The 24,106-nt window shown below is 40.5% G+C and overlaps 1 protein-coding gene across 1 annotated transcript in view; it reads right to left on the bottom strand.

The window, feature by feature from the left end:
- Positions 1–24,106, bottom strand: part of SLC9A9 (solute carrier family 9 member A9) — a 649,412-nt gene that overhangs the window by 207,358 nt on the left and 417,948 nt on the right. The window contains exon 12 of the mRNA XM_068974483.1: positions 9,734–9,887. Coding sequence (XP_068830584.1) covers positions 9,734–9,887 — 154 coding nt within the window. The remainder of the gene's footprint in view (positions 1–9,733; positions 9,888–24,106) is intronic.

Below are 24,106 nucleotides of genomic sequence, written 5' to 3'. Positions count from 1 at the left end.
TCCCAGCATCAGGGTCTTTTCCAATGAGTCAACTTTTCACATGAGGTGGCCAAAGTATTGGAGTTTCAGCTTGAGCATCAGTCCTTCCAATGAACACCCAGGACTGATCTCCTTTAGAATGCACTGGTTGGATCTCCTTGCAGTCCAAGGGACTCTCAAGAGTCTTCTCCAGCACCACAGTTCAAAAGCATCAATTCTTCAGTGCTCCGCTTTCTTCACAGTCCAACTCTCACATCCAGAAAGGTGACTAAAGACCTACTATTAAAAGGACTCCAGGAGCCAGATGGTTTTACAGCTGACTCCTAACTTTTCTTTACAAACCTGATCATTTCTATGCTATGCTTTCATTTCATACCATGAAAAAATAGAAGTCTTTAGCTCATGCTATGAATATAGTATATCCTTAACACTATTTAAACTTTAAATAAAGAGAGCCCCCTCTCCTTCTAAAAAAAAGAAAATTATAGACTAACCTTGGCTATTATTATAGATAGCAGAACTGTAGGGAAAAAAATAACTATCCTGATATTGTAAAGATAATTCAATATCAAGATAGCAATCAATATATACTTCATACATTGATAAACCAGATGAAAAACATGATGTGATTATCTCAATATATGCTGAAAACACTATTAAACTTTATCTGACATTTCTAATAAAAGCTGTGAATAAAATAGTTACTAATGAGTCCTCAGTTCTGCTCAAAGGATTTTAACATGTATTTTTTAATTTAATGTTCACACGTTTAATCTTCAGAGACAGATTCTGTTATCCCCACTTTACTCTCTAGGCTAAATGTCTAGGAGAGGGAATGCTGACTCCTATAATCACTGTATGTTTAACTTTATAAGAAACTGCTAAAGTGATCTACAGATTGGCCACACTGTTTTGTATTCCCATCAGCAATGCATTCTCTCAGAGTCTGAGTGTGTAGTCTGCATTTTTATGCTCTTAACAGTGTCTTTTGCAAAGCAAAAGAGATTCATTTTGATGAAGTCCTATTTATCATTTTTTTCTTCTGTATGTGATGCTTTTGGTATAACATTTAAGACTCCTTTGCCTAATTTAAGGCCGTGAAGATTTGTCTCTTATGTTTTCTTCTAGAAGTTTTATAGTTTACATTTTGATCTAAGATCCATACATGCCCTGCATGTGAGCCATACAGTGTATATATGGGACCTGAGTGATGCTCTCTCTTGCAGTTCATTTCTCAAACACTTTGGTGTGATATTTAGGGTCAGATATATGCTTATGCAGCTTGGAGGTGAGCCCAAAAGTTTATACACAATTTTAACTTTCCTGTGCTCCCTCCACACCACAAATTCCTCCACAATTTCTGGCTTCCTAAAGCCCAGGGTTTTTGTTTCCCTATGCTGCTACAGGTTTTCCCATGACTTTTCAGCAATATTGGGCCTGTTTTCAAGGTCAAACAGTGATAAGATTAAGAGAGAAAATAATGCCATGGGAACTCTTCCTGAGACCTCAGGATCTTAGTTCCTTTGACTGGGAATTTGGGGTCCATCCAACTGGCGCTGCTGCCATCATTACCACTGCTGCCATCATTACCGCTGCTGCCTCAGTTTTGCCTGGTATTCAAATGACAATGAAGTAAGCAATAACAACAAACCCAGGGAATTCCCCACTCCTCTAACCCATGATGGTCCTCTGTCCTGTTCTTTATGCCCAAACAGATCATTTCTGTTGCAGTTCTTTCTCTCTTCCTTATTGTGCAGTTCTGGCCTTTAAACTGCTTTGAGTTCAGGTTGAGAAGCCAGAGGAGGAAAAAAAAAAAAAGGAAATTCACCACTGGTTTAATAGTACTCTGAATTTGTTTCCTCCCCCAATCCATCATTTACCCTTAAGAGTCCTTAGATAGCAGCTACAGGCATTCTGTCTAGAGATTTTAGTTGCATTCAGAGGAAGATACAGATGGGATTAAGCATGGTTACTCCATCTTGACCAAAACTGGAATCCCCTCTATAGCCTTTTGGATCACAAGTTCCATCTACTGTAAATACAATTTTAAAGTATTCTTTTCAGACTTCACATATTACCTAAAGTAAAGATACATCACTTTGCCAATAATGATCCATTATAGTCAAAGCTATGGTTTTTCCAGTAGTCATGTGTGGATGTGAGAGTTGGACCATAAAGAAGGTTGAGCACTGAAGAACTGATACTTTCAGACTGTGGTGCTGGAGAAGACTCTTGAGAGTCCCTTTGACTGCAAAGAGATCAAACCAGTCAATCCTAAAGGAAATCAATCATAAATATTCATTAGAAGGGCTGGTGCTGAAGCTGAAGTGACAATACTTTGCCACCTGATGCGAAGAGTTGACTCACTGGAAAAGACCCTGATGCCAGGAAAGATTGAAGGCAGGAGGGGAAGGGGATGACAGAGGATGAGGTGTTTGGATGGCATCACTCAATAGACATGAGTTTAAGCAAGATCTGGGAGATGGTGAAGGACAGGGAAGCCTAGCGTGTTGCAGTCCATGGGGTTGCAAAGAGATGGACACAACTCAGCGACTGAACAACAGTAACAATGATACACTTATTACTTAAAGTAAGGCACCTGTATTTAATCACATTTTACGATAGCAGGCTAATGAATACCCTTCAACAGAGCAGAATGTTCATTGTTTGGTAACCCTCACAAATGGGTGAAGTTTATTGATGCTGATGTTCTCAAGAGCATGTTGAAGAAGATAAGAGCATGCCTAGTGGAGGATAGCTGGCAGATGTGAGGAGAAAGTCTATTATCTCTGGAACTGGGAAGATTCAGTACACAGAGAGAAACCATATGAAAACACCCAGATGGCACTGAAGGTAAATCCAGTAGCTGCTATCTACACCTGTTAAAAACCCAGGATAGATTTAGGTTACCAGCAGGTTACTAGAGTCATCCAATAATTTTAATAAAATATATCAGACTAAATTAATTTAAGCAATAAATATTTGGAGTTCTGAAACAATATTTAGAAAAGCCTACAGAAAATAGAACATAATTTTAAATGGGAGTTAGAGGTGGGGAATATTGAGTATAAGTTTACATTCAGAGGAGTAAACTCATTTTCCATGTTACAAGACAGAGGGTATTTCTCAGACTCGTCAGTTAATACAAATTGATACAAAATGTACAAATTGGTACAAAATCAATGCAAAATAATAAATTAATATATATCAATGAAATGGTGCAAATTAAATCTCTGAAGAGATCCGAGACAAAGATTTTGCTCAGAAGCAAACAGAAGCATGTTCCAGGAAGAATCTTTCTGAGTTGTTGGATAAATATTATGCTTTTTGTGAGCATTTTTCTTTAAGAGGTTCATCAATTTGAATGCAGAAATAGGAGCTGCCTGTAAAATTGATGAATCTAGTCATTACATAAAATGAAATAAACTCCCTAGAGACTATTTCTATTTCCCATGTAAGCCATGCTTTCATAAATACAATTAATTAATAACTTTATGTGTATGTATGCATGTGTGTGTATATGTATATGTGTGTATATGTATATGTGTGTGTGTGTGTATATATATATATACATATACATATACACCATAGGCAGAAAAAGAATGTTTAGATAAGAAAGGCTCATAGGTGGTGATTTGGGTAGTGCTGCAGCAACATTTGGTCTTCCCTGGTGGCTCAGTGGTGAAGAACCCACCTGCCAATGCAGGAGACTCGGGTTTGATACCTGGACTGGGAAGAAACCCTAGAGAAATAAATGGCAACCCACTGTAGTATTCTTGCCTGGGAAATCCCATGGACAGAGGAGCCTGGTGGGCTATCGTCCATGGTGTCACAAGAGAGCTGGACACGACCTAGCGACTAAACAACTACAGCACAACATTTATTGAGCACTTACTGTGTGCCTTAAATTTATACATGCAATACTTAATCTATATAACAATCTAAAGAGGTAGGTAGTTATTATTGTTCCAAGCTTACAAATAAGAAAACTGAAGCATAGAGAGCTTAAATTATTGCTCAAGGTACCACAGCTAGGAGAAGAGGGAGGCAAGATTGGACCCCACATTGTCTGCCTCAGAGTGTGTGAGCTTAATTACTATGTTAACTCACCAGTGAAATAAGTTGTTAAACATGCATAAGACTTTGGATGCCAAAAAGAAAACCAAGCAGAAACCAGCTGGATATGAAGGGAACTTGATTACATGTATCTTCTATTACATTAGATTGGCATTTCCTCACCTCAGCAATAAGGGAAATCGGTATGTAAGCAGGTATATTTAACTTCATTATTGTTTAAGATTAAAAAATATTGCTAAAGACAGTTCTCTCTTTACCTCTGTATGCATTCCCATGGTGACTGTTATTAAAAACTTTGTAGTCAGTAGGCACATATGATGAAAAAAATCATTCTAGGATGACATAAAATAGAAGAGGACACATACCCCAAATAAAATTTAAAGACTTAACTAAAATGATGCTAGCGGAGACACTGCATTACCTAAAAGTTTTTCATTCTGCAATGGACACAGAGCAGGATATGCAATTTTTTTGTCTGATCTGTGGAAGAGGCTGATGGAGGGCTGATGGGATCCCAAATGGGGTTGGGAAATGAGCCTGAGGGTAACAAATTCCTCTAATTTCAAATTTCTATAACTGAGGTAGACAAACTTCCCTGTTTGGCTACCCGAGACCAGGGCTGGCCTTGTTTACCTTTAACTTTTCTAGGTCAAGGAGAAAATTTGTACCGAAGAATTTCTGTGCTGCATGAGCAAGTCAACCCAATCACTCATGATGGATGAAGATTTCCTGTGTTTGTTTTTAACTGGCCTGTCTTGGTTATAAAAGTACATCTCTTTTTCCCTAGAGGATTTGTTAATCAAGGTAGATTGCTGGCATCAGGAATAAGCTCATTTATTTGCAGTGGCAGTAGAAGGAACTAGTTGGGAGTGCAGGCCCCTGGGCTTGGGCTGCCTGGCCTTGGAGTCTGACTCTGCAGCCGGACAGGGGGGTGACCCCGTGCCACTTCAACAGGCCTCACCCACTCTAGGAGGAAGCTACTACCATCATCTCCATTTCATAGATTAGAGGCAGAGTCACAAGGAAATTTTGTACTTTACCTTGTACTTTATTTTCTAATATCTGGCACAGAATTCATTGTCAATAAAAGCTAGCTATTATTCTTTGCGATATCGGAAGCAAAAATCTGGAAGTTGTAAAAGTCATATTGCTGGGGGCACTTTCTCATACTGTTTGGAATACAAGTTCTGAATTGCTCTGGTAAGCTAGGCTTTATGTACTGTGGCTGAGATGTGTCTGGCATTCCTATCTGGGAGAAGCTAGGAAAGGTTTGCACTGCGGTATGGTCCCATCACCTCACGGCAAATAGATGGGGAAACAATGGAAACAGTGACAGACTGTATTTTCTTGGGCTCCAAAATCACTGCAGATGGTGATTGCAGCCATGAAATTAAAAGATGCTTCCTCTTTGGAAGAAAAGCTACGACAAATCTAGACAGTATATTAAAAAGCAGAGACATTACTTTGCCAACAAAGGTCTGTATAGTCAAAGCTATGGTTTTTCCAGTAGTCATGTATGGATGGGAAAGTTGGACCATGAGAAGGCTGAGCACCAAAGAACTGATGCTTTTGAACTGAGGTGTTGGATAAGACTCCTGAGAGTCCCTTGGACTGCAAGGAGATTCACCCAGTCAATCCTAAAGGAAATCAACCCTGAATATTCTTCAGAAGGACTGATGCTGAAGCTGAAGCTCCAATACTTTGGCCGCCTGATGCCAAGAGCTGACTGACGGGAAAAGATCCTGATGCTTAGAAAGACCAAGGGCAAGAGGAGAAGGGGACGACTGAGGATGAGATGGTTGGATTACATCATTGACTCAATGGACATGAGATTGAGCAAGCTCCAGGAGATGGTGAAGGACAGAGAAGCCTGGTGTTGCTCATGATTGAGCGACTGAACAACAAATGGGCTCTCTAATTCCATTAACTCCATGTGACACCCTACTCTTAACTAAGAATAGGGTTACCACCCCAAGTTACTTACCACTGCCAGAAAGTTTTACTCTGTTGGTCTCTGAGCTTTCTTTGTAAATGTGTGATTATTTGGTGGATGATACTGTTTACTGGCCTCTGTAGGGCAAAACCTGACACCTTTGATCTCTTATTTCCTGGCTAACATCAGAGCTAGTCCTTGGCTACTGAGAGTTGAGTTTTCCTAACCAGCAGGGAGGAGACCTGGATTCTAATCAAGAGATCATTCTGCTTGCTTTATATAAAAACCTCCAAAATAATACTGGAGGAATCTTTTTCTCTAGAATTTTAAAAAGCAAAGGTCTCTGTGTTAAATGCTGCATTAAAATGCTGCATTAAAAATATTTCATTATAAAAAAATATTTCATTATTATTAATAAAACTCTGTCCATGTAATTCTCCAAGCAAGAATACTGGAGTGGGTAGCCATTTCCTTCTTTACGGGCTCTTCCTGTCCCAGAAATCAAACCCAGGTCTCCTGTATTGCAGGCAGATTCTTTACCATCTGAGCCACCAGGGAAGTCCCAGGATAAGACTTAGCCAATGGAGAATTTGTTTCATATGTAACGATCATTCTTTACATAGAGTTTCTCTAAGCTTAAGTCATTGCCATTTCAAGTTATTTCTATCAAAGTGAAATTCATATTAATGTTCTCAATTTTTACCTTACATAAAACTGCATCTTACTGTGATAGTTTGCAGCTGAATGACAAATTTATAGGGACAAAAAAAAAATCCTCAAGTACATACCTAATAATTAAAAGGAAAAAAAGTTGAATGTAAAAAATATATAAGAGGGAAGGCAAAGCGTACAAATAAATCATAGCCAAGTGAGGATGTTTGAGTTCATTCTATATCATGTTTGCATGCCTGCCCTTTGGGTTCCCCTATATGTGTCATTTTATGAAGCCCCAGTTTACTAACACTCTGGCATTTCACGGAAAGCATCTGACATGAAAGATGGTTAATGAGATATTTCTCTGTAAACAAGCAAAGTCTCCCTCCATATAGTGTAAATGATGGACAACGATCATTTAAAAGCTATAATGAAATTGAGGATTTCTTTGATAACATTGTAAACCATGATGGACGTAGAGCATACGATAGTACCACTATTACACGGTCAAACCAAATGTGTGTTGTGCTTGTGCCTGAACACACACTAACTTATGGTCCCAGTCTTTTATGTTTATTCTAGTATGTTCTATTTCCTTCTTGATCAATGCACAATGAATTTTTCTCCTCAAGGTAGCCCCATTTCCAGGTGGGTTTATAAGTCTAAACCAGTGGTTCTCAAAATGTAGTCCCAGAACCAGCCATATCAGCATTGCCTGGAGTGTGGTTAAAATACAAATTCTTAGGCCCTGAACCAGACCTACTGGATCAGAAACTCTGAGGCTGGGGCCAGCAATCTGGAGTTTAATGAGCCCTCGAGGTGGTTCTGATGTTCACTTGAGTTTGAAAGCTTATGGTTTTAACTTTTACTCTTCTTCCCTTCTGGCTGGTGGATAAGTCTGGCATTGAATTGGTGGGCCATTTGGAGCTAGTTCTCACTGGGGCATCTCCATGACCTGGCAGCTCCATACTGTGCCTCTCAGCAGGCCATAACACACTGGGCTAAGATGACCTCCGGGACTCTTACTATGGATGCTACAGTTGATGTTACTGTCTTTCTCTATTAGGCACTGTACTATAACCTGATAATCCTTCTAACTCGCCTAAGGCCCCATTTTATATTACCCTCTCCCTGCTGATCCAGTTGTCAGGAGACTGCATAAGCTATGATATCTATCTGAAGCCAATGGATGCCTTTCAAAAAAGTGGTAAAGAACCTGCCTGTCAATGCCGGAGATATAAGAGATGTGGGTTCAATCCCTGGGTCTAGAAGATCCCCTGGAGGAGGGCATGGCAACCCACCCCAGTATTCTTGCCTGGCAATCCCACAGACAGAGGAGCCTGCTGGGCTACAGTCCACAGCATTGCACACAGTGGGACACGACAGAAGGAACTTAGCACGCACGCGTGCATAGGAGAATCCGGTAAATATTTTAGGGTAAAACATGCTATTGCTTTGGGGACAAATCCTTCAGGGTAAAGAAACACAATAGTAGGAAGTAAGTTATATTTGAATTACTTTAAAGAAAATGTTGCCAGCACCACTTTATGTTCTGAATATTCTAATTTAACTGATAGAGCATTCAATATATTTCTCTTGTGGGGATTGGTATCCTCTCACTTCTGCTTTCCAAGTCCTAATTTTTCCATGCATGTATCCACCTACTGAATTTATTTTCCAGAAACCTGAACACACTATTATCTTATTATCAGTTTACAGAGGAGCCAACACTATAGTGTTTAATGCAATATTTGTGCTCATCCAGAGGAGCCTACAAGTAGCTACCACTGTGAAAGAAATTGCAGGTCACATTTACATGGTTAGAAAATAGTTCAACAAGCATTTCAAAACACTCTCCATTTCAACCTTTGGTCAAAGCGCTTTTAAGTATTTAGCAATATTCACAGTACTTTAAAAGGCCCCTTTCCCCTTGAATTTGGCTTGACACATAGCCACTTGGCCCAGTTTAAAGATAAGCTTTTTTATCCTAAACTTGTTAGTCCTGCTCTTGCTTCTATTTGTCAAGTGGGTAGAAATCTGTCAATAAAGGCTTAACAAAAGAAATATATGTGTGTGATTATTACACCCATCTAATTTTCATGTACCAATTATTTATTCAATTCTTCCATGTGCCAGGCACTACACTCGTGCTGGAATAACAGAGTCCTTGTCTGAAAAAAATCTTCTCGGAAGTCCCTTCCCAGTCAGGTGGATCTTTTCCTGTCAGATGTGATGGGTATGGATTTGCCTCACAGAGAATATGTGGGGACCGGGGAGGGGCTGCAGGATCATCAAGATGTATGCCTTTGGGAAATAAAATGTGATTTATGTAAAGCACTGTTACATTCTGGCATGGGAAAATGAGGACCCAGGTCAAAGAAACACTTAAATAAAGACAAGAGCATTTTACAACAGATTTGTCCGTTTACGCAGTTGCCACAGGCTATTCATTTCTCATCATAACGTCTACTACCTGCATCTTTTGGGTTCACAGCAATCACCTTCCAAGCACTGCTTATTGAATGGCCTCTGACTGAAGCCTTGACCCCATTTTCCTTTGAGAAGTTGTCTAATCTGTGTTTATAGCATCCCTCTGGCTAAACATATGGCTGAATAATCAAACACACTTAAGTATTTCCTGTGTCCTCAATTCTATCCTAAGTGCTATAGGAATTAAAAACAAAACTTCATTTTTTCCTTCGTATCACAGCCTTTTCTGTATAAATTGCATTTTATCATAAGTATCTTGAAGACAAGACTGGTGTCTTACTCATTTTTGTCAATGCCATAGCATATCACATTGTGCTCAATAAATCTGACTGAATGGAAGAACTCACAGATAAAGACAATCACTTCTAGGGACGGTAGACTGTGAACAGACATCATCCTGAGGTTTCTAGAACTCTTGGTAAAGTCAGTTCTGTTGGTGATCAGTCATATTGTTTCACCTTGTCATTGAAGGTTGACTTGACCCCAGGGAAAGTAAAGGCACACCCAGGCCACTGTACTTTTGGCCAGTCAGCAACATCTGAAACGGAATAGCACAATCATACTTCATAGTGATGTCCTCTGTTAAGCAGTGTCACTCACCTGATCTGAAGCCAAGTCAGCATGGGGGTTGTTCCTCCTCCAAATATCCAGACTGTGAAGAACACGAGGAGCAGCGTGGTGGTAAACATCATTTGCTTTGGCTGAGATTCTGTGTTCCGAATAGCTAAGGCAAAGGCTATCGCTCCTCGCAAACCTTACAGGGAAACACCAGAAGAAAAGTAAACATCTATACAAGTGTCATACTCATTTCATTGAATTTATATTTACCATTTACTGACAAACACAACTTCTTTTTAAAATTAAACTTTTAATTTTGAGATAACTGTAGACTCACCTGTAGTTGTAAGAAATAATAGGGACTTACTGCATGCCTGTTCCCCATTTCCTCCCCAAAGACAACATTTTGCAAAACTCAAGTAACAACATCACAACCAGGATTTTGACACTGATACAGGCAAGATTCAGTACATTCCCATCACTGTAAAGATCCCTCATGTTACCCTTTATAAACACACCTGCTTTTCTCCCACACACTTCCTCCTTAACATCTGGCAACCACTAATCCACTCTCCTTTTCTATAATTTTGCCATTTCGAGAATGTGATATAAATGGAATTGTAAAGTAGGTAGCCTTTCGGAATTGGCTTTTTTTTCACCCAGCCTAATTCCCTGGATACTCATCCAGGTTGTCAAATGTATCAGTAGTTCGTTTCTTTTCACTGTTGAGTGGTAAGTATTTCCATGGTATGCATGTTCCACAGGTTGTTGGTTAAAGATCGTCTGGGTAGTTCCTGGTCTTGGCTGTTACAAAAAGGGTTGCTGTGTATGTGAACATAAGTTTTCAGTTCTCTGAGATAAATTCCCAGGAACAATCACTGAGTTACATGGTATTTGCATGTTTTTAAAAGAAATTGCCAAACTTTTCCAGAAGGGCACTACCATTTTACAATCCCATCAGCAACATATGAGTCATCCAGTTTCTCTGCATCCTTATCAGCCTTTAGTGTTGTCTCTGTTTTAAATTTTAGTCATTCTGATAGCTTACAGGGACTGTAATTTCCATTTTCCTAATGGAATTTAATATTTTATTCTTGTTTTTAATTGGAGGATGATTGCTTTACCTCATTGTGTTGGTTTCTGCCACACATCAACATGAATCAGCTATAGGTATATACATGTTCCCCACCCTACCTTGGGTATTGAATATTTTTTAATGTGCTCATTCATTATCTGTATACCTGCTCAGGTGAAATGGCTCTTCGAGTCTTTATCTCATTTTCTCACTGAACTGCTGGATTTTTTGATTGTGAAATTTTGAGAGTTCTTTATATATTCAGATAATAGTCCTCTGTTGGCTATACAGTTTGCAAATATTTCCTCCCACTTTGTAGCTTTCTATTGATGACCTTTAATCTGTTGATATTTCTTTTTATGAATCATCTATTTGCAGTCAAGTCTATGAACTACTAGCTCAGCAGGTAAAGAATCCACCTGCAATGCATGAGCCCCCAGTTTGATTCCTGGGTTGGGGAAGAGCCCCTGGAGAAGCGATAGGCTATTAAAAGATGCTTACTCCTTGGAAGGAAAGTTATCACCAACCTAGACAATATATTAAAAAGCAGAGACATTACTTTGTCAACAAAGGTCTGTCTAGTCAAGGCTATGGTTTTTCCAGTAGTCATGCATGGATGTGAGAGTTGGACTATAAAGAAAGCTGAGTGCCAAAGAATTGATGCTTTTGAATTGTGATGTTGGAGAAGACTCTTGAGAGTCCCTTGGACTGCAAGAAGATCCAACCAGTCCATCCTAAAGGAGATCAGTCCTGAGTGTTCATTGGAAGGACTGATGTTAAAGCTGAACTCCAATACTTTGGCCACATGATGCGAAGAGATGACTCATTTGAAAAGACCCTGATGCTGGGAAAGATTGAGGGCAGGAGGAGAAGGGGATGACAGAGGATAAGACGGTTGGATGGCACCACTGACTCAATGGACATGAGTTTGGGTAAACTCCAGGAGTTGGTGATGGACAGGGAGGCCTGGGGTGCTGCAGTCCATGGGGTTGCAAAGAGTCAGAGATGACTGAGCAACTGAACTGAAGTGAACCCACTCTAGTATTCTTGGTCTGCCCTGGTGGCTCAGACAGTAAAGAATCCGCCTGTAATGCGGGAGACCTGGGTTTGATCCCTGGGTTGGGAAGATTCCCTGGAGGAGGGCATGGCAATCCTCTCCAGTATTCTTGGATGGAGAATCCCATGGACAGAGGAACCTGGCAGGCTACAGTCCATGGGGTCGCAAAGACTCAGACACGACTGAGCAACTAAGCACGGCACTGAGAACTCTATATTAGCTCTAGGTCTCAAAGATTTTCCTCTATGTTTTAAAATTTTTTCTAAAGTTACATAGCTTTACATTTTACATTTAAGTCCATGCTCATTTTAAGTTAATTTTGGCATAAGCGGTGAGTTTTAGGTTGAGAGTCTTCTTTTTTTTCTTTTCTTTCCATGGATGTTTAATTGCTCTATTGAATTGCTTTTGTACCTTTTTCAAAAATCAGTTCGGTGTATTTGTTGGCTCGATTCCTAGGTTCTCTATTTTGTTCCATTGATATGTGTGTCTATTCCTATTCTGATGGTATACTGTCATGATTATTGGAGGTATATGGTAGGACTTGATATCAGGTAGAGTGATTCTTACTTTTCATTTTCAAAATTATTTTAAATACTCTACCATGCAATCAAAAAAATATTGTCTGTATTTACCAAAAAAAGTCTTTCTGGGTACACATAATTTTTGGAAAAATCAAATGCGTTAGACAACAAGGAAAACCAAGCTTATGGATCACTGAAAATGAGTAAATAACTAAATAACAGTTAAGAATTCCTCCAGACTGAGAACGTACTTTTACAAAGTCTATAATCTGAACTGACGTATTAAAATCTGATTTTTTGCTTCATTTTTCCTCTTTAATAATAATATGCTAATTGACTTTTTATGAATCCACATTAAATATATTTGCAAGAGGTTAAAGAAGATTAAATGTGAACATTTCAAATAAAAATGGGATGATATTATAAAAACAGATGTAGACTTTGAAGGGTAAATAAAAGGACAAGTAGTGAAATAAAAAATGTTAAAATGGAAAATTTGTCTTGGGTAACACAAGACTTATAAGAGATTTACAGGCTCTGTAATACCAAATAATAGGGCAAATAAACATTTATAATGACAGCAAGTATAAGTCAAAGGTAGTGATTTTGTTACTTTTATAGGAAGGTTTAAGTCACATACATAAAATTTAATGGTCTATTTTTTAAAGTATTTGTTGTATCATCTAGGTTTTTAAATTTCTAAATCTGTATTCATACATTAAAAGACTTTTAGAAATTGGATACAGGATAGGATGAGGAAAACTGTTAACTATCTTGGTTTTTATCCTTGGGTTCCCAACTTCACATAATACTCCTTTCTTATCTCCACGCTGAGTATATACAAGAGACAAGTGGCGTAACACAAGATTCAGAGAATTAGACTAGGGAGACTTAATATATTTTTGCCTGAAACAGGGAAGTCTGAGAAAGAGAGAGGAACATGTACTCTGATTATAAAATTACCTTCAAGGAACAAAATGTAATGGAAGAAGAAAATTATTCTAAATCTCCATGTAGACAAGGAAATGGCCTGAAGATAAGGACGATAACATTTGAAGTAGACATTAATAAAAAAAAGTTCTTATACATCAGAATTCTGAACACTTATATGGCTATATTCCAGAAGAAAAGTTCCCCACCAGAGATGTTCATGCATTTAGACCCAGCTGGGAAGAAGAGAGTGAAGATATTAATAACCCTTATTACTGGAGAATATTTCAATAATGTTCTCTCCAGGAAATACAAATGGTGTCATTAGGGAATGAGAACAGAAGGAAACAGTTTTGCAACAGCTTTCTATATCTGAGGAGAAAATTTATAGGTTAAGGTAAAGCTCCTAACAGTGTTTAATCAGGACAAGATTGGAGACAAAAGGTGGTATTTTCGTTTTCTTTCTCTCAAGCTCCTATTGCCAGAAATGTCCACAAAAAGGCACTACCCTAAATGAAGTGGTGTGCGTTAGAAATATTGAAGTGATGAGAATCTAAGTATTTGTTTTCACTTTATTAAATATTTGCGTATATGTATGTGTGTATTTGTTTGGGTTTTGTTCTATTTTGTTTTGGTTTTACTTTGAATTTTGTGATAAAGAAAAGAATAGAGACTAGAATAAAGGTTAAAACTTGCTATATCACACTTACTGTAAATGTTTCATGTTAGTTATCAAGGACAAGGAAGAACGTAATCATTTATCTTCCTAAAATTGCTATTATGTTAAACTAGCATAACTAGGCTCTTAAATCTAAATTATCTATACGTGAGCAGTTCTTGACCTAAAGATATACTCAAACTATATTATTCTGACTTCTAAAATATCTGTACTCTATACATAAAACTATATTTACATGAGATGCAATATAGAGATCTCATAAAGAGAAAAAAAATGCAGCCACTGTCTTGTATTTATACTTGTGACATACTAAGAAACAACTCCAAGATGGCTCTATAAGAGGAGGTCTTCTCCATATAATGACCACCTAAAAGGTGTGTCACACTTTGCTGTGCGCGTAGCAAATATGGCCCATACCACATTTGAGATGGAGGCTTCTGCAGTGGCTCAGTGGTGAAGAATCCACCTCCAATGTAGGAGATGCTGGTTGGATCTCTGGTTTGGGAAGATCCCCTGGAGGAGGAAATGGCAATCCCCTCCAGTATTCTTGCCTGGGAAATCCCATGGACAGAGGAGCCTGGGGGGCTACAATCCATGGGGTCACAAAAGAGTCAGACACAACTGAGTGACTAAACAAAAACAACACGTGAGATGACTTGGTAGCACGGGAAGCACGGAAATGAGAAAGGTGAGGTCACTAAGTGGACAAAGCTCATTTAGAACATTAGATGGGGACGGCTATCTATATCTCACTCATCCTTTGTGATTGCCAAAGTTACTGATCACACATTTAGAGCCTAGACAATTGTCAAATCAATGGTCACTCATTGCTTCATTCAATACATACATCTCTTAGTGTCTTCAGTTTGGTTCAGTTCAGTTCAGTCGCTCAGTCGTGTCCTACTCTTTGCGACCCCATGAATTGCAGCACGCCAGGCCTCCCTGTCCATCACCATCTCCCGGAGCTCACCCAGACTCATGTCCATCGAGTCGGTGATGCCATCCAGCCATCTCATCCTCGGTTGTCCCCTTCTTCTCCTGGCCCCCAATCCCTCCCAGCATCAGAGTCTTTTCCAATGAGTCAACTCTTCGCATGAGGTGGCCAAAGTACTGGAGCTTCAGCTTTAGCATCATTCCTTCCAAAGAAATCCCAGGACTGATCTCCTTCAGAATGGACTGGTTGGATCTCCTGCAGTCCAAGGGACTCTCAAGAGTCTTCTCCAACACCACAGTTCAAACGCATCAATTCTTCGGCACTCAGCCTTCTTCACAGTCCAACTCTCACATCCATACATGACCACTGGAAAAACCATAGCCTTGACTAGACGGAACTTAGTCGGCAAAGTAATGTCTCTGCTTTGGAATATACTTAGTGTCTTAGTCTGACATAATAAAATGTCATGGTTTGGGTAGCTTCAACAACAGAAAACATTTGTCACAGTTGTGCAAACCAGGATGTCTATAATCAGGCTGCCAGCATGGCCAGCTTCTAGTGAGAGTTTTCTCTCTGGCTTGCAGAAGGCCACCTATGTGCCATGCAAGAGCAAGCTCAGTGGTTGTGGTGTCTTTTCTTAGAAGGATCTTACTTCCATCATAGGGGCTCTACCCTCATAACCTCATCTAATTGTCTCCTGAAGCCTGTCTCCAATTAGCATCATATTGGAAGTCAGGGCTTCAATTTATGAATTTGTATGTGTGTGTGTGCTCAATTGCTTCAGTTATGTCCAATTCTTTGCAACTCTATGGACTGTAGCCCACCAGGCTCCTCTGTTCATGGGATTCTCCAGGCAAGAATACTGGAGTGGATTGCCGTGCCCTCCTCCAAGGGATCTTCTGGACCCAGGGATGAACCTGCATCTCCTGCATTGGGCAGGCAGGTTCTTTACCACTAGTGCCACCTGGGAAGGAGACACATTTCAGTCCATAGCAGTATGTGTTGATTATCTCCTATGTGGAGGTTCTGGGCACACTTAACTTCTTCACACCATGGATTTGGGAAACAGAGGACTTTAGGATTGAAATAAATTACTTAGGCTACTAGCAAAATACTAGAAATTAAAGATTAGTATTCACTTAGGCGTTTCTTTTAGCAAAACACTCTTTGCAAAGAACGCATGTCATTTTGCTTAGAAACCAGGAAATTCTGAACTCATTGTCAAAACCTGTTTTGTTTTGTTTTATGGGTACTTTGACTCTTTGGATTTACTTTTCTTTTTCTCTTTGTTTTGGCCAACTAATTGACATAATTCTATACTTTTGGGGGTTGATAGACTCTATCATTTTGTTTTAGATGGGTTTACTGTTCAGAGACTTGACATATTTCACATACTCAGTTGGAAAGTTAGCATCATCTTGGGAAATAAAAGAATTACCTGCAATTAAATGTGGTTTCATTTAAAATTGGCCTCTAAGGGATTCTTATGTTAATTATGTTGATATTCTATTCATAACAATAGAAGACTATTGAACAAAGGAATGCTTTTGGGCAAGGACCCCTGCTGCAGAAAATGTGCAGCTTCCTGTTTATCTTTAAACAGCAAAAGTGAAACTTAATCTATTATAAATTTGCAGATGTGTTCTGAACAGGGTGAAGGTCATATACAGCTACATTTAAGTCACAAGAATACAAGTACCCCTGAAGGCATTTGTACTGAAAGTGCAAAGCAACAGTCTAAACCTAAATGTTTATTAAGGACTCACTCTGTGCTACATGTTACCTAAGATAGAGTAGGGGGAAGCAATGATGAGGAAGCTCGGGATCCTGTATTCCAGGGCTTGTGGTCCTACAAAAATGACTCTCTTTTAACAGGTTAACTATGACAAAGTGTATCAGATGCATACATGTATGCTCAGTCTTGTCCGACTTTTTGTGACCCCGTGGACTCTAGCCCACAGGCTCCTCTATCCATGGAATTTTCCAGGCAAGAATACTGGAGTGGGTTGTCATTTCCTCCTTCAAGGGATCTCCCTGACCCAGGGATTGAACCCCTCATCTCTTGCATCTCCTGCATTGGCAGGCAGATACTTTACCAACTGCACCACCTGGAAAGCCCATCAGATGTATGAAAAGTATGCTTTGCATGTATACCCTGATGAAGAAAAAGATAAGACTGCTAAACTGCATGAGGGCCCAAATTATGGCATTGTCAACAGATGTGCAATGTTTAAGACGCTGAATTCAATGGTGGGCTAAAAGAGATCTTTGCATACCTGATTTTCTATACTTGAATCATTTTTCTCCCATTCAGATTTTCTCTAGTTCTTTCTTCAATAACTCTCACCCAAATTTCACCTAATTCCCACTCATCTTCAGAGCTCAGCTGAGCCTCTGATTTCTCTATGAAGCCTCCTCTGAGATCTGGGCCTGGATTAGGCTAACTGACATTCCTAGTACTACTAGCTGAGATTGGTCTAGGGGATTTATGACATTATACTGTAATTGGCTAGCTTTGTGTTTATGCAGACACAGCAATGCCAAGCACATAAAAGATGAGTGAATGGATGAATGTTCTGATTCTTCATGGTTTCAGATTACGTGGAAAAGTGAAAAGTGATTGATAGCTCTTAGTTTAGTGGAGTAGTTGAGTTTCTACAAGTTTGGCTTCTGCTATTTTGGTATTTATTGGCTCTTAAAGCCTCATATGGGCTTCCCTGGTGGCTCAGAGGTTAAAGCGTCTGCCTCCAATGTGGGAGACCCAGGTTGGATCACTGGGTCGGGAAGATCCCCTGGAGAAGGAAACGGTAACCCACTGCAGTATTCTTGCCTGGAGAATCCCATGGACGGAGAAGCCTGCTAGGCTACAGTCCATGGGGTCGCAAAGAGTCGGACACGACTGAGCGGCTTCACTTCACTTTAAAGCCTCATACTGAGAGTCAAAAGACCTGGAATTTCTTCCTAGGTTGCATGATCAAAAGCAGATTGCCTTATCTGAATCTGTGTTGTCTCATCACTAAATGGAGGTTTTAAGACTAGCTTATAGTCTTTAGTCAGGAGCACACATCACAATCAGCTGTGAAACTTAAACATGTATGAGTCATTCATGTCACTGTCCTAACTCTAGAGATTTGTATCCAGCAGAGAATGAGTCCTCTGACAGCGAAGACTCCTCTTCCTCCCTCTGTATCACCTTGGTCCAAGGCCCATCGCTGCACATTCTGACTGTGCCCCTGACTGACTCTCTGGTCTCTTAGGCTCATGTCCTTCACCCTTCCCTCCTTCTAAACTATCAATGTCCCTCTAAACAATTTCCTCAAAATCTAACTTTATGAGGTGCTAATTGTAAGGTATAGCTCGGGCCGAGGCAGAAAAGGAAAGACGACCTCAACAGAAGTAGGTTACCTTTATTCAGGCAAGGAGGGGCGACAGTTGGCCTAACCACCAGGCTGAGCGCCCAGAGGGATCAGGGAGGCTCCATATTTATAGGGAGGTTTGTGGAAGCAATAAGGGAAACTTAATCAGGCAGGATGTTTTGGGCATTCTTTAGTTGAGATGGCATTTGTAGTTGGGCAGGGGGTGATAAGTCTTCTGGGCAGGTAGGGGGTGGAAGGTTTCTGGACAGGGGGTGATAAGTCCCAGATAGATGCAACCGGCCTGGAGCATCAGGGCAGGACCTAAAGTCCTGCTTTGTTTTCTCCCAAGTTAGATGATTCAGCAAGGGCCTTTGAGACTGTTGTTTTCTTTTCTAGGCCCAAAGACTCCTTCAGTAATCTGATCCAGCAACCATAAGTGGTTTCCTAGAAACCCCTCAATCAGAATTTCAACCCCTCTTTCCTTGTCTGCCTTCTCTCTTTCACTGAGAGCTTTGCATACCAACAAGGTGGTCTTCTTTCCTTCTTTCTCCCCAGAAATAATTGTTTTTCTTGCCTCTATGCCATGGGGCTTTCCAGGTGGCTTAGTGGTAAAGAACCCACCTGCCAGTGCAAGAGAAGCAGGGGATGCAGGTTCATCCCTGGGTCAGGAAGATCCCCTGGAGAAGGAAATGACAACCCACTCTAGTATTCTTGCCTGGGAAATCCCATGGTCAGAGGAGCCTGGCGGGCTACAGGCCATGGGGCCTCAAAGAGTTGAGCATGACAGGGCAACTGAGCATGCACTTTGCAATGATCCTACTGTTAAGCCCATAATTAACTTCTTTCTGCTTCTACACCAACACCATGACGTTTTTCTGGAATACTCCAGGCCATATTGCTCTCTCTTTCTTAGAAATCCTATAAAACATATTGTTCATGTGACTCATATTATTAAATGATAGTCTGAGATGAATCAGTAGTTTAATGCGATCTATTCTTTATTCTCAATTATTAATCTTTTAAAAGGTTGGGATTACAACTTCTTTACACAGCTTTATATCTCTCATAGTATTCAAACCATGAAACTCAGTGAATGCTTTTAAATTGAATGCTTGCAATGGCTTTAAACTCTGGAGGTATGAGCTGCTGACATTCTTGTGCTTTTTCATTCATTTGGGCTCCAGGGGATAGCAGAAAGCAAGAGATAGTTTCTGCCTTAAAGGGGCTTCCAGATTAGTTTAAACGAGAGGCAGAAAGTAATACGTGAAGAAAACAAAAGTAGGGTAAGAAGATAAAGGATGTATTTATGTGAAGTGTGGGAGTTTTTAAGGTGATTAGGAAAGCCACTTTGGTTAGGTGACATTTGAGCATAGACCCTAATGAGGGATAGGCCATGTGTGCATCTGGAAGAAAACACTTCAGGCTCCCAGAACAGTATGTGCAAAGGCCCTGAGGCAAGGATGTACCTGATACATTCACATAGCAACAAAGGGGCTGGTGTGGCTAGAACAAGATGAATGGGGGGCAAGTTTGGGGGGAGAGTGGAAGGAGATAACATCAAAGAGGTAACTGAGCCAGATCACACTTGGCTCTTGAGCAGCATGGCTTTTGGATTTTATTTTGAGATGGAGAACTTCAGGAAAGTTTTTGGCAGGGTTGTGATATGATCTAGTCTATGCTCAAAATGATCCCTCTGGCTCTGAAAAACAGATCTTCAGATTGGAGGCAGAAGGTCAGTGAGAAGGCTGCTGCATAATCCATGTGAGAAGTAAAAGTGGATCAGAACAGAATGGTAGCATCATAAGTGCTGGAATAATGTCAAAGGCTGACGATATTTGCTGATGAGTTGGTCAAGGAGTATGAGAAGATGAGAGAACTCCAAGAACTTATGGCCTGAGCAGTGGGAAGAATTGAGGAAAATTCTGTGAGAAGAGCAGATTTGGGTGTCTAGGGGAGATGAAGGGATATATTCCAGCCCTGCAAAATCCAAGATGCCTAGTAGTCATATAAGTGCAGAGGTTGAGCGGGTGGTTGGACCTAAGAGTCTGGAGTTCAGGGGAAAGGTCTTTTTACTGGAGAGAGTAAGAAGACAGGAGGAAAGTTTAGAGTGGGAAGATAAAGCTTATTTTGAGCCATGTGTTGTCTTGTTTCAAGGCCTCTGTGCTGCTCCTCCCACCCGGAGGCATGCTCCTAGGCTTTCTTCATCTCCCCTTCCTACATTCCCCTTAGTTTCTCCTATGCCCTGCTGCTCATCATCTCAGGCCTCAGAAAGGCTGTCATGATCCTGCCATCTAAGTGCCCTCCAATTTAATCCAGGTCTTTTTTTTTTTTTGCCTGTCATTTATTACAATTACACCATTTGAATTTTTATGCCCACTCCAGTATTCTTGTCTGGAGCATCCCATGGACAGAGGATCTTGGCAGGCTATATAGTCCATAGGGCCACAAAAAGTCAGATACGAGTGAAGTGACTTATCATAAAAGCAAGCATTGGATAAAAGCATGAGAGAATGGATGAGGGAAAGGTCATACTTTGCATCTGAAGCACAAGTGGAACCCAAAGGAAAATGTGTAGTTGGGCAGGGATGCAGAAATGTCCCTGAGAAACTGACCCATTCTTTAATACAAATATCCCTGAAATGAGTTATTTTGCCGCATTTCTTTCCTTTTGGGAAATTCTGTGCCATCCCCTTTTCCTCTTCACTTCAAGTACTGTGAAGGGATTGATTTCAAAGATTTAACACATTCTTATCATTAATCTGATAAATCAAACCATAGTTTGGATCTAAGATTGAATTATGCATTGCTTTTACCGTTGCTGAAGTCCCATGACCTTACAAAGGGTAACTACTTTCAGCAAAAATGTCAGTCTGGTTTCAAAATACATTTTTCCAAGATAGTACCACCTTGTTACACAGTCCCATTTTCAGTTCAACATCGTTTTATCACATGGAAGCGAAACCAACAGATTGTTTCAATGAAAAATCCTTCTGCATTCAAAAATAAATTGAGTTTTTCTGGAAACTAAGCCTGTGTCAGACAAGCAGAACCTTCTTTCCTTCATCTCTCTACCTGAACTTGAAGCATTTAAACCTAAGGCCACTGAGGAATGCGCTGTAACTTTAGCATATTTTTGCATAAAATGAAGTTTGTTTTTGGACACCTTAGGCAGCCAGGAAGGGTAACTGTCAGAAGGATTAGCTCTGTCACAGCTCTGAGTCTACATGCTTAGATCCTCTGGCTTTGGAAGCTTATTTTTAAGTAAGAAAGGTGGATGCAGGAAACTGTGGAATAATCCTTGCCACTAGCTGAAAACTTCAATGGAGGGTTTCAAGAGAAAGGCTGACAGAGACCAGAAGAAAGTCCACCTCTGTGAGGAGTGGCACTCAACTTATGGCCAGGCTGTGTTCAAGGATCAACTCATAAGTTTTCTGTTTGACCAGTGGTTCTCATCTTGGGTGATTTTGTCCCTCAGAGACTATTTGGCAATATCTAGGGACATTTATTGGAGAAGGCAATGGCACCGAATACTCCAGTACTCTTGCCTGAAAAATTCTGTGGACAGAGGAGCCTGGTAAGCTCCAGTCCGTGGGGTTGCGAAGAGTCGGACACGACTGAGCGACTTCACTTTCACTTTCATGCATTAGAGGAGGAAATGGCAACCCACTCCAGTGTTCTTGCCTAGAGAATCCCAGGGATGGGGGAGCCTGGTGGGCTGCTGTCTATGGGGTCGCACAGAGTCAGACACGACTGAAGCAACTAGCAGCAGGGACGTTTATGGTTTGTCTACAACTGGAAGGTGGGAGGCACTACTGTTATTTAGTGGGTAGAGCCCAGGTGAAAAGTGAAAGTGTTAGTTACTCAGTCATGTCTGACTCTTTGTGACCCCATGGACTTGCCAGGCTCCTCTGTCCACGGGATTTCCCAGGCAAGAATACTGGAGTGTGTTGTCATTTCTTTTTCCAGCGCATCTTCTTGACCCAGGGATTGAACCTGTGTCTCCTGCATTGCAGCTGGATTCTTTACCATCTGAGCCATCATGGAATCCCTGGGCAGAGCCTACCATGTATAAGACAGACACCAGAAAAAGCAATAATCTGTCCCCAAACTCAATATACAAAAAACAAGGATCATGTCAGCCAGTCTCATCACTTCATGGTAAATAGATGGGGAAGCAATGGAAACAGTGACAGATTTTATTTTCTTGGGCTCAGAAATCATTGCAGATGGTGATTGCAGCCACGAAATTAAAAGATGCTTGCTCCGTGGAAGATAAGCTATGACCAACCTAGACAGCATATTAAAAAGCAGAGACATTACTTTGCTAACAAAGATCCATCTACTCAAAGTTGTGATTTTTTTCCAATAGTTATGTATGGATGTGAGAACTGGACCATAAAGAAGGATGAGTGCTGAAGAATTGATGCTTTTGAACTGTGGTATTGGAGAAGACTCTTAAGAGTCTCTTGGACTGCAAGGAGATCAAGCCAGTCAATCCTAAAGGCAATCAACTCTGAATATTCATTAGAAGGACTGATGCTGAAGCTGAATCTCCAATACTTTGGCTACCTGATGCAAAAAGCTGACTCATTGGAAAAGACCTGGGAAAGATTGAAGGCAGAGGGAGAAGGGGACGACAGAAGATGAGATGGTTAGATGGCATCACTGACTCAATGGACATGAGTTTGAGCAAGGTCTGGGAGATGGTGATGGACAGGGAAGCCTGGTGTGTTTCAGTCCATGGGGTTGCAAAGAGTTGGACATGACTGAGCAACTGAATAATAAAATGTCAATAGTTGCTTGGTTTAAGAAGCCCTAGTTTAGGCACTGGATTTTTTCATAGGATATAGGACCAAAGCTAAAAATGTTGATCTTATTCCTACTGCAAAGGGCTATTTTAGCAAAGATAGCTATCTGTCCACTGGTATCCATAGTATCCAGGTAGGTAGATATGTATCCATGTATGTCCACTGGTATCCATTGGATGCTGCTCTAACTGCATAAACTATATTTGCTAGCATCTCTTGCAGCTAGGAATAGCTATAAAACTGCTTCTCACCAGGGAAATGAGACCAGAGGTGAGGCATGTCATTTCTGGGTCAAGGCTTTTAAGAAACAGCTGTTCCTACCCTGGTCTCTCTTTCCCTTTCCACCAGCTAGTTGTAAGTTATGATAAGTCCCTATAGCAGTGGTTCCGAAACTTTAAGTACACCAGAATTACCTAGAGGACCTGTTCAATCTGAGACTGTTGGGCTCAATACCTAGAGTGTTTTATTCAGGGGGTTTGTGGTAGGGCCCGAGGATCTGCATGTCTAACAAGTTTCTGGGTGTTGCTGATATTGCTGGCCCAGGTACTACATTTTAAGAACCATTGTCTTAGGGGATTATGATGCCATAAGATGGAAGGAACTTGGTAACATCTGAATCACCATCTGAAGGAGAGGCATCCATCCCCCACCCCTATGTTAATATTGTGGGGAACTTCTCAAAAGAAGGAGGAGGCTACACTAAAACAAGCCTTAACTCAAGCACCTGCCATGAGGTTGCCATACACAGAAAAAGCATTCCAACTTTATGTCCACAAAAAAGAAGGAATAGTCTTAGGAGTGCTAACTCAAATGTTGGGACCTGAGCTCAAGCTTGTAGCTTACTTATCCAAGAGGCTTGACCCAACCACCTGAGGCTGGCCTCCCGCCTTTGAAATCTTGCAGCTATTGCAATCCTGGTAGAAGATGCTTTAAAACTCTCTTTTGGGGGCAAACTAACTATTTTTACCAGCCATCAAGTGAAACAACTCTTAAATGGGAGAGGCCATTTATGGATGTCTGATCAAAAAATCCTCAGATATCAAGTAGTGCTGATG

This window comes from Capricornis sumatraensis, chromosome 1, assembly GCF_032405125.1.
Source record: "Capricornis sumatraensis isolate serow.1 chromosome 1, serow.2, whole genome shotgun sequence".
Taxonomy (NCBI): Eukaryota; Metazoa; Chordata; class Mammalia; order Artiodactyla; family Bovidae; genus Capricornis; species Capricornis sumatraensis.
Note: the sequence above shows the minus strand (reverse complement) of the source record. Positions and strands in the feature narration are given on the sequence as shown.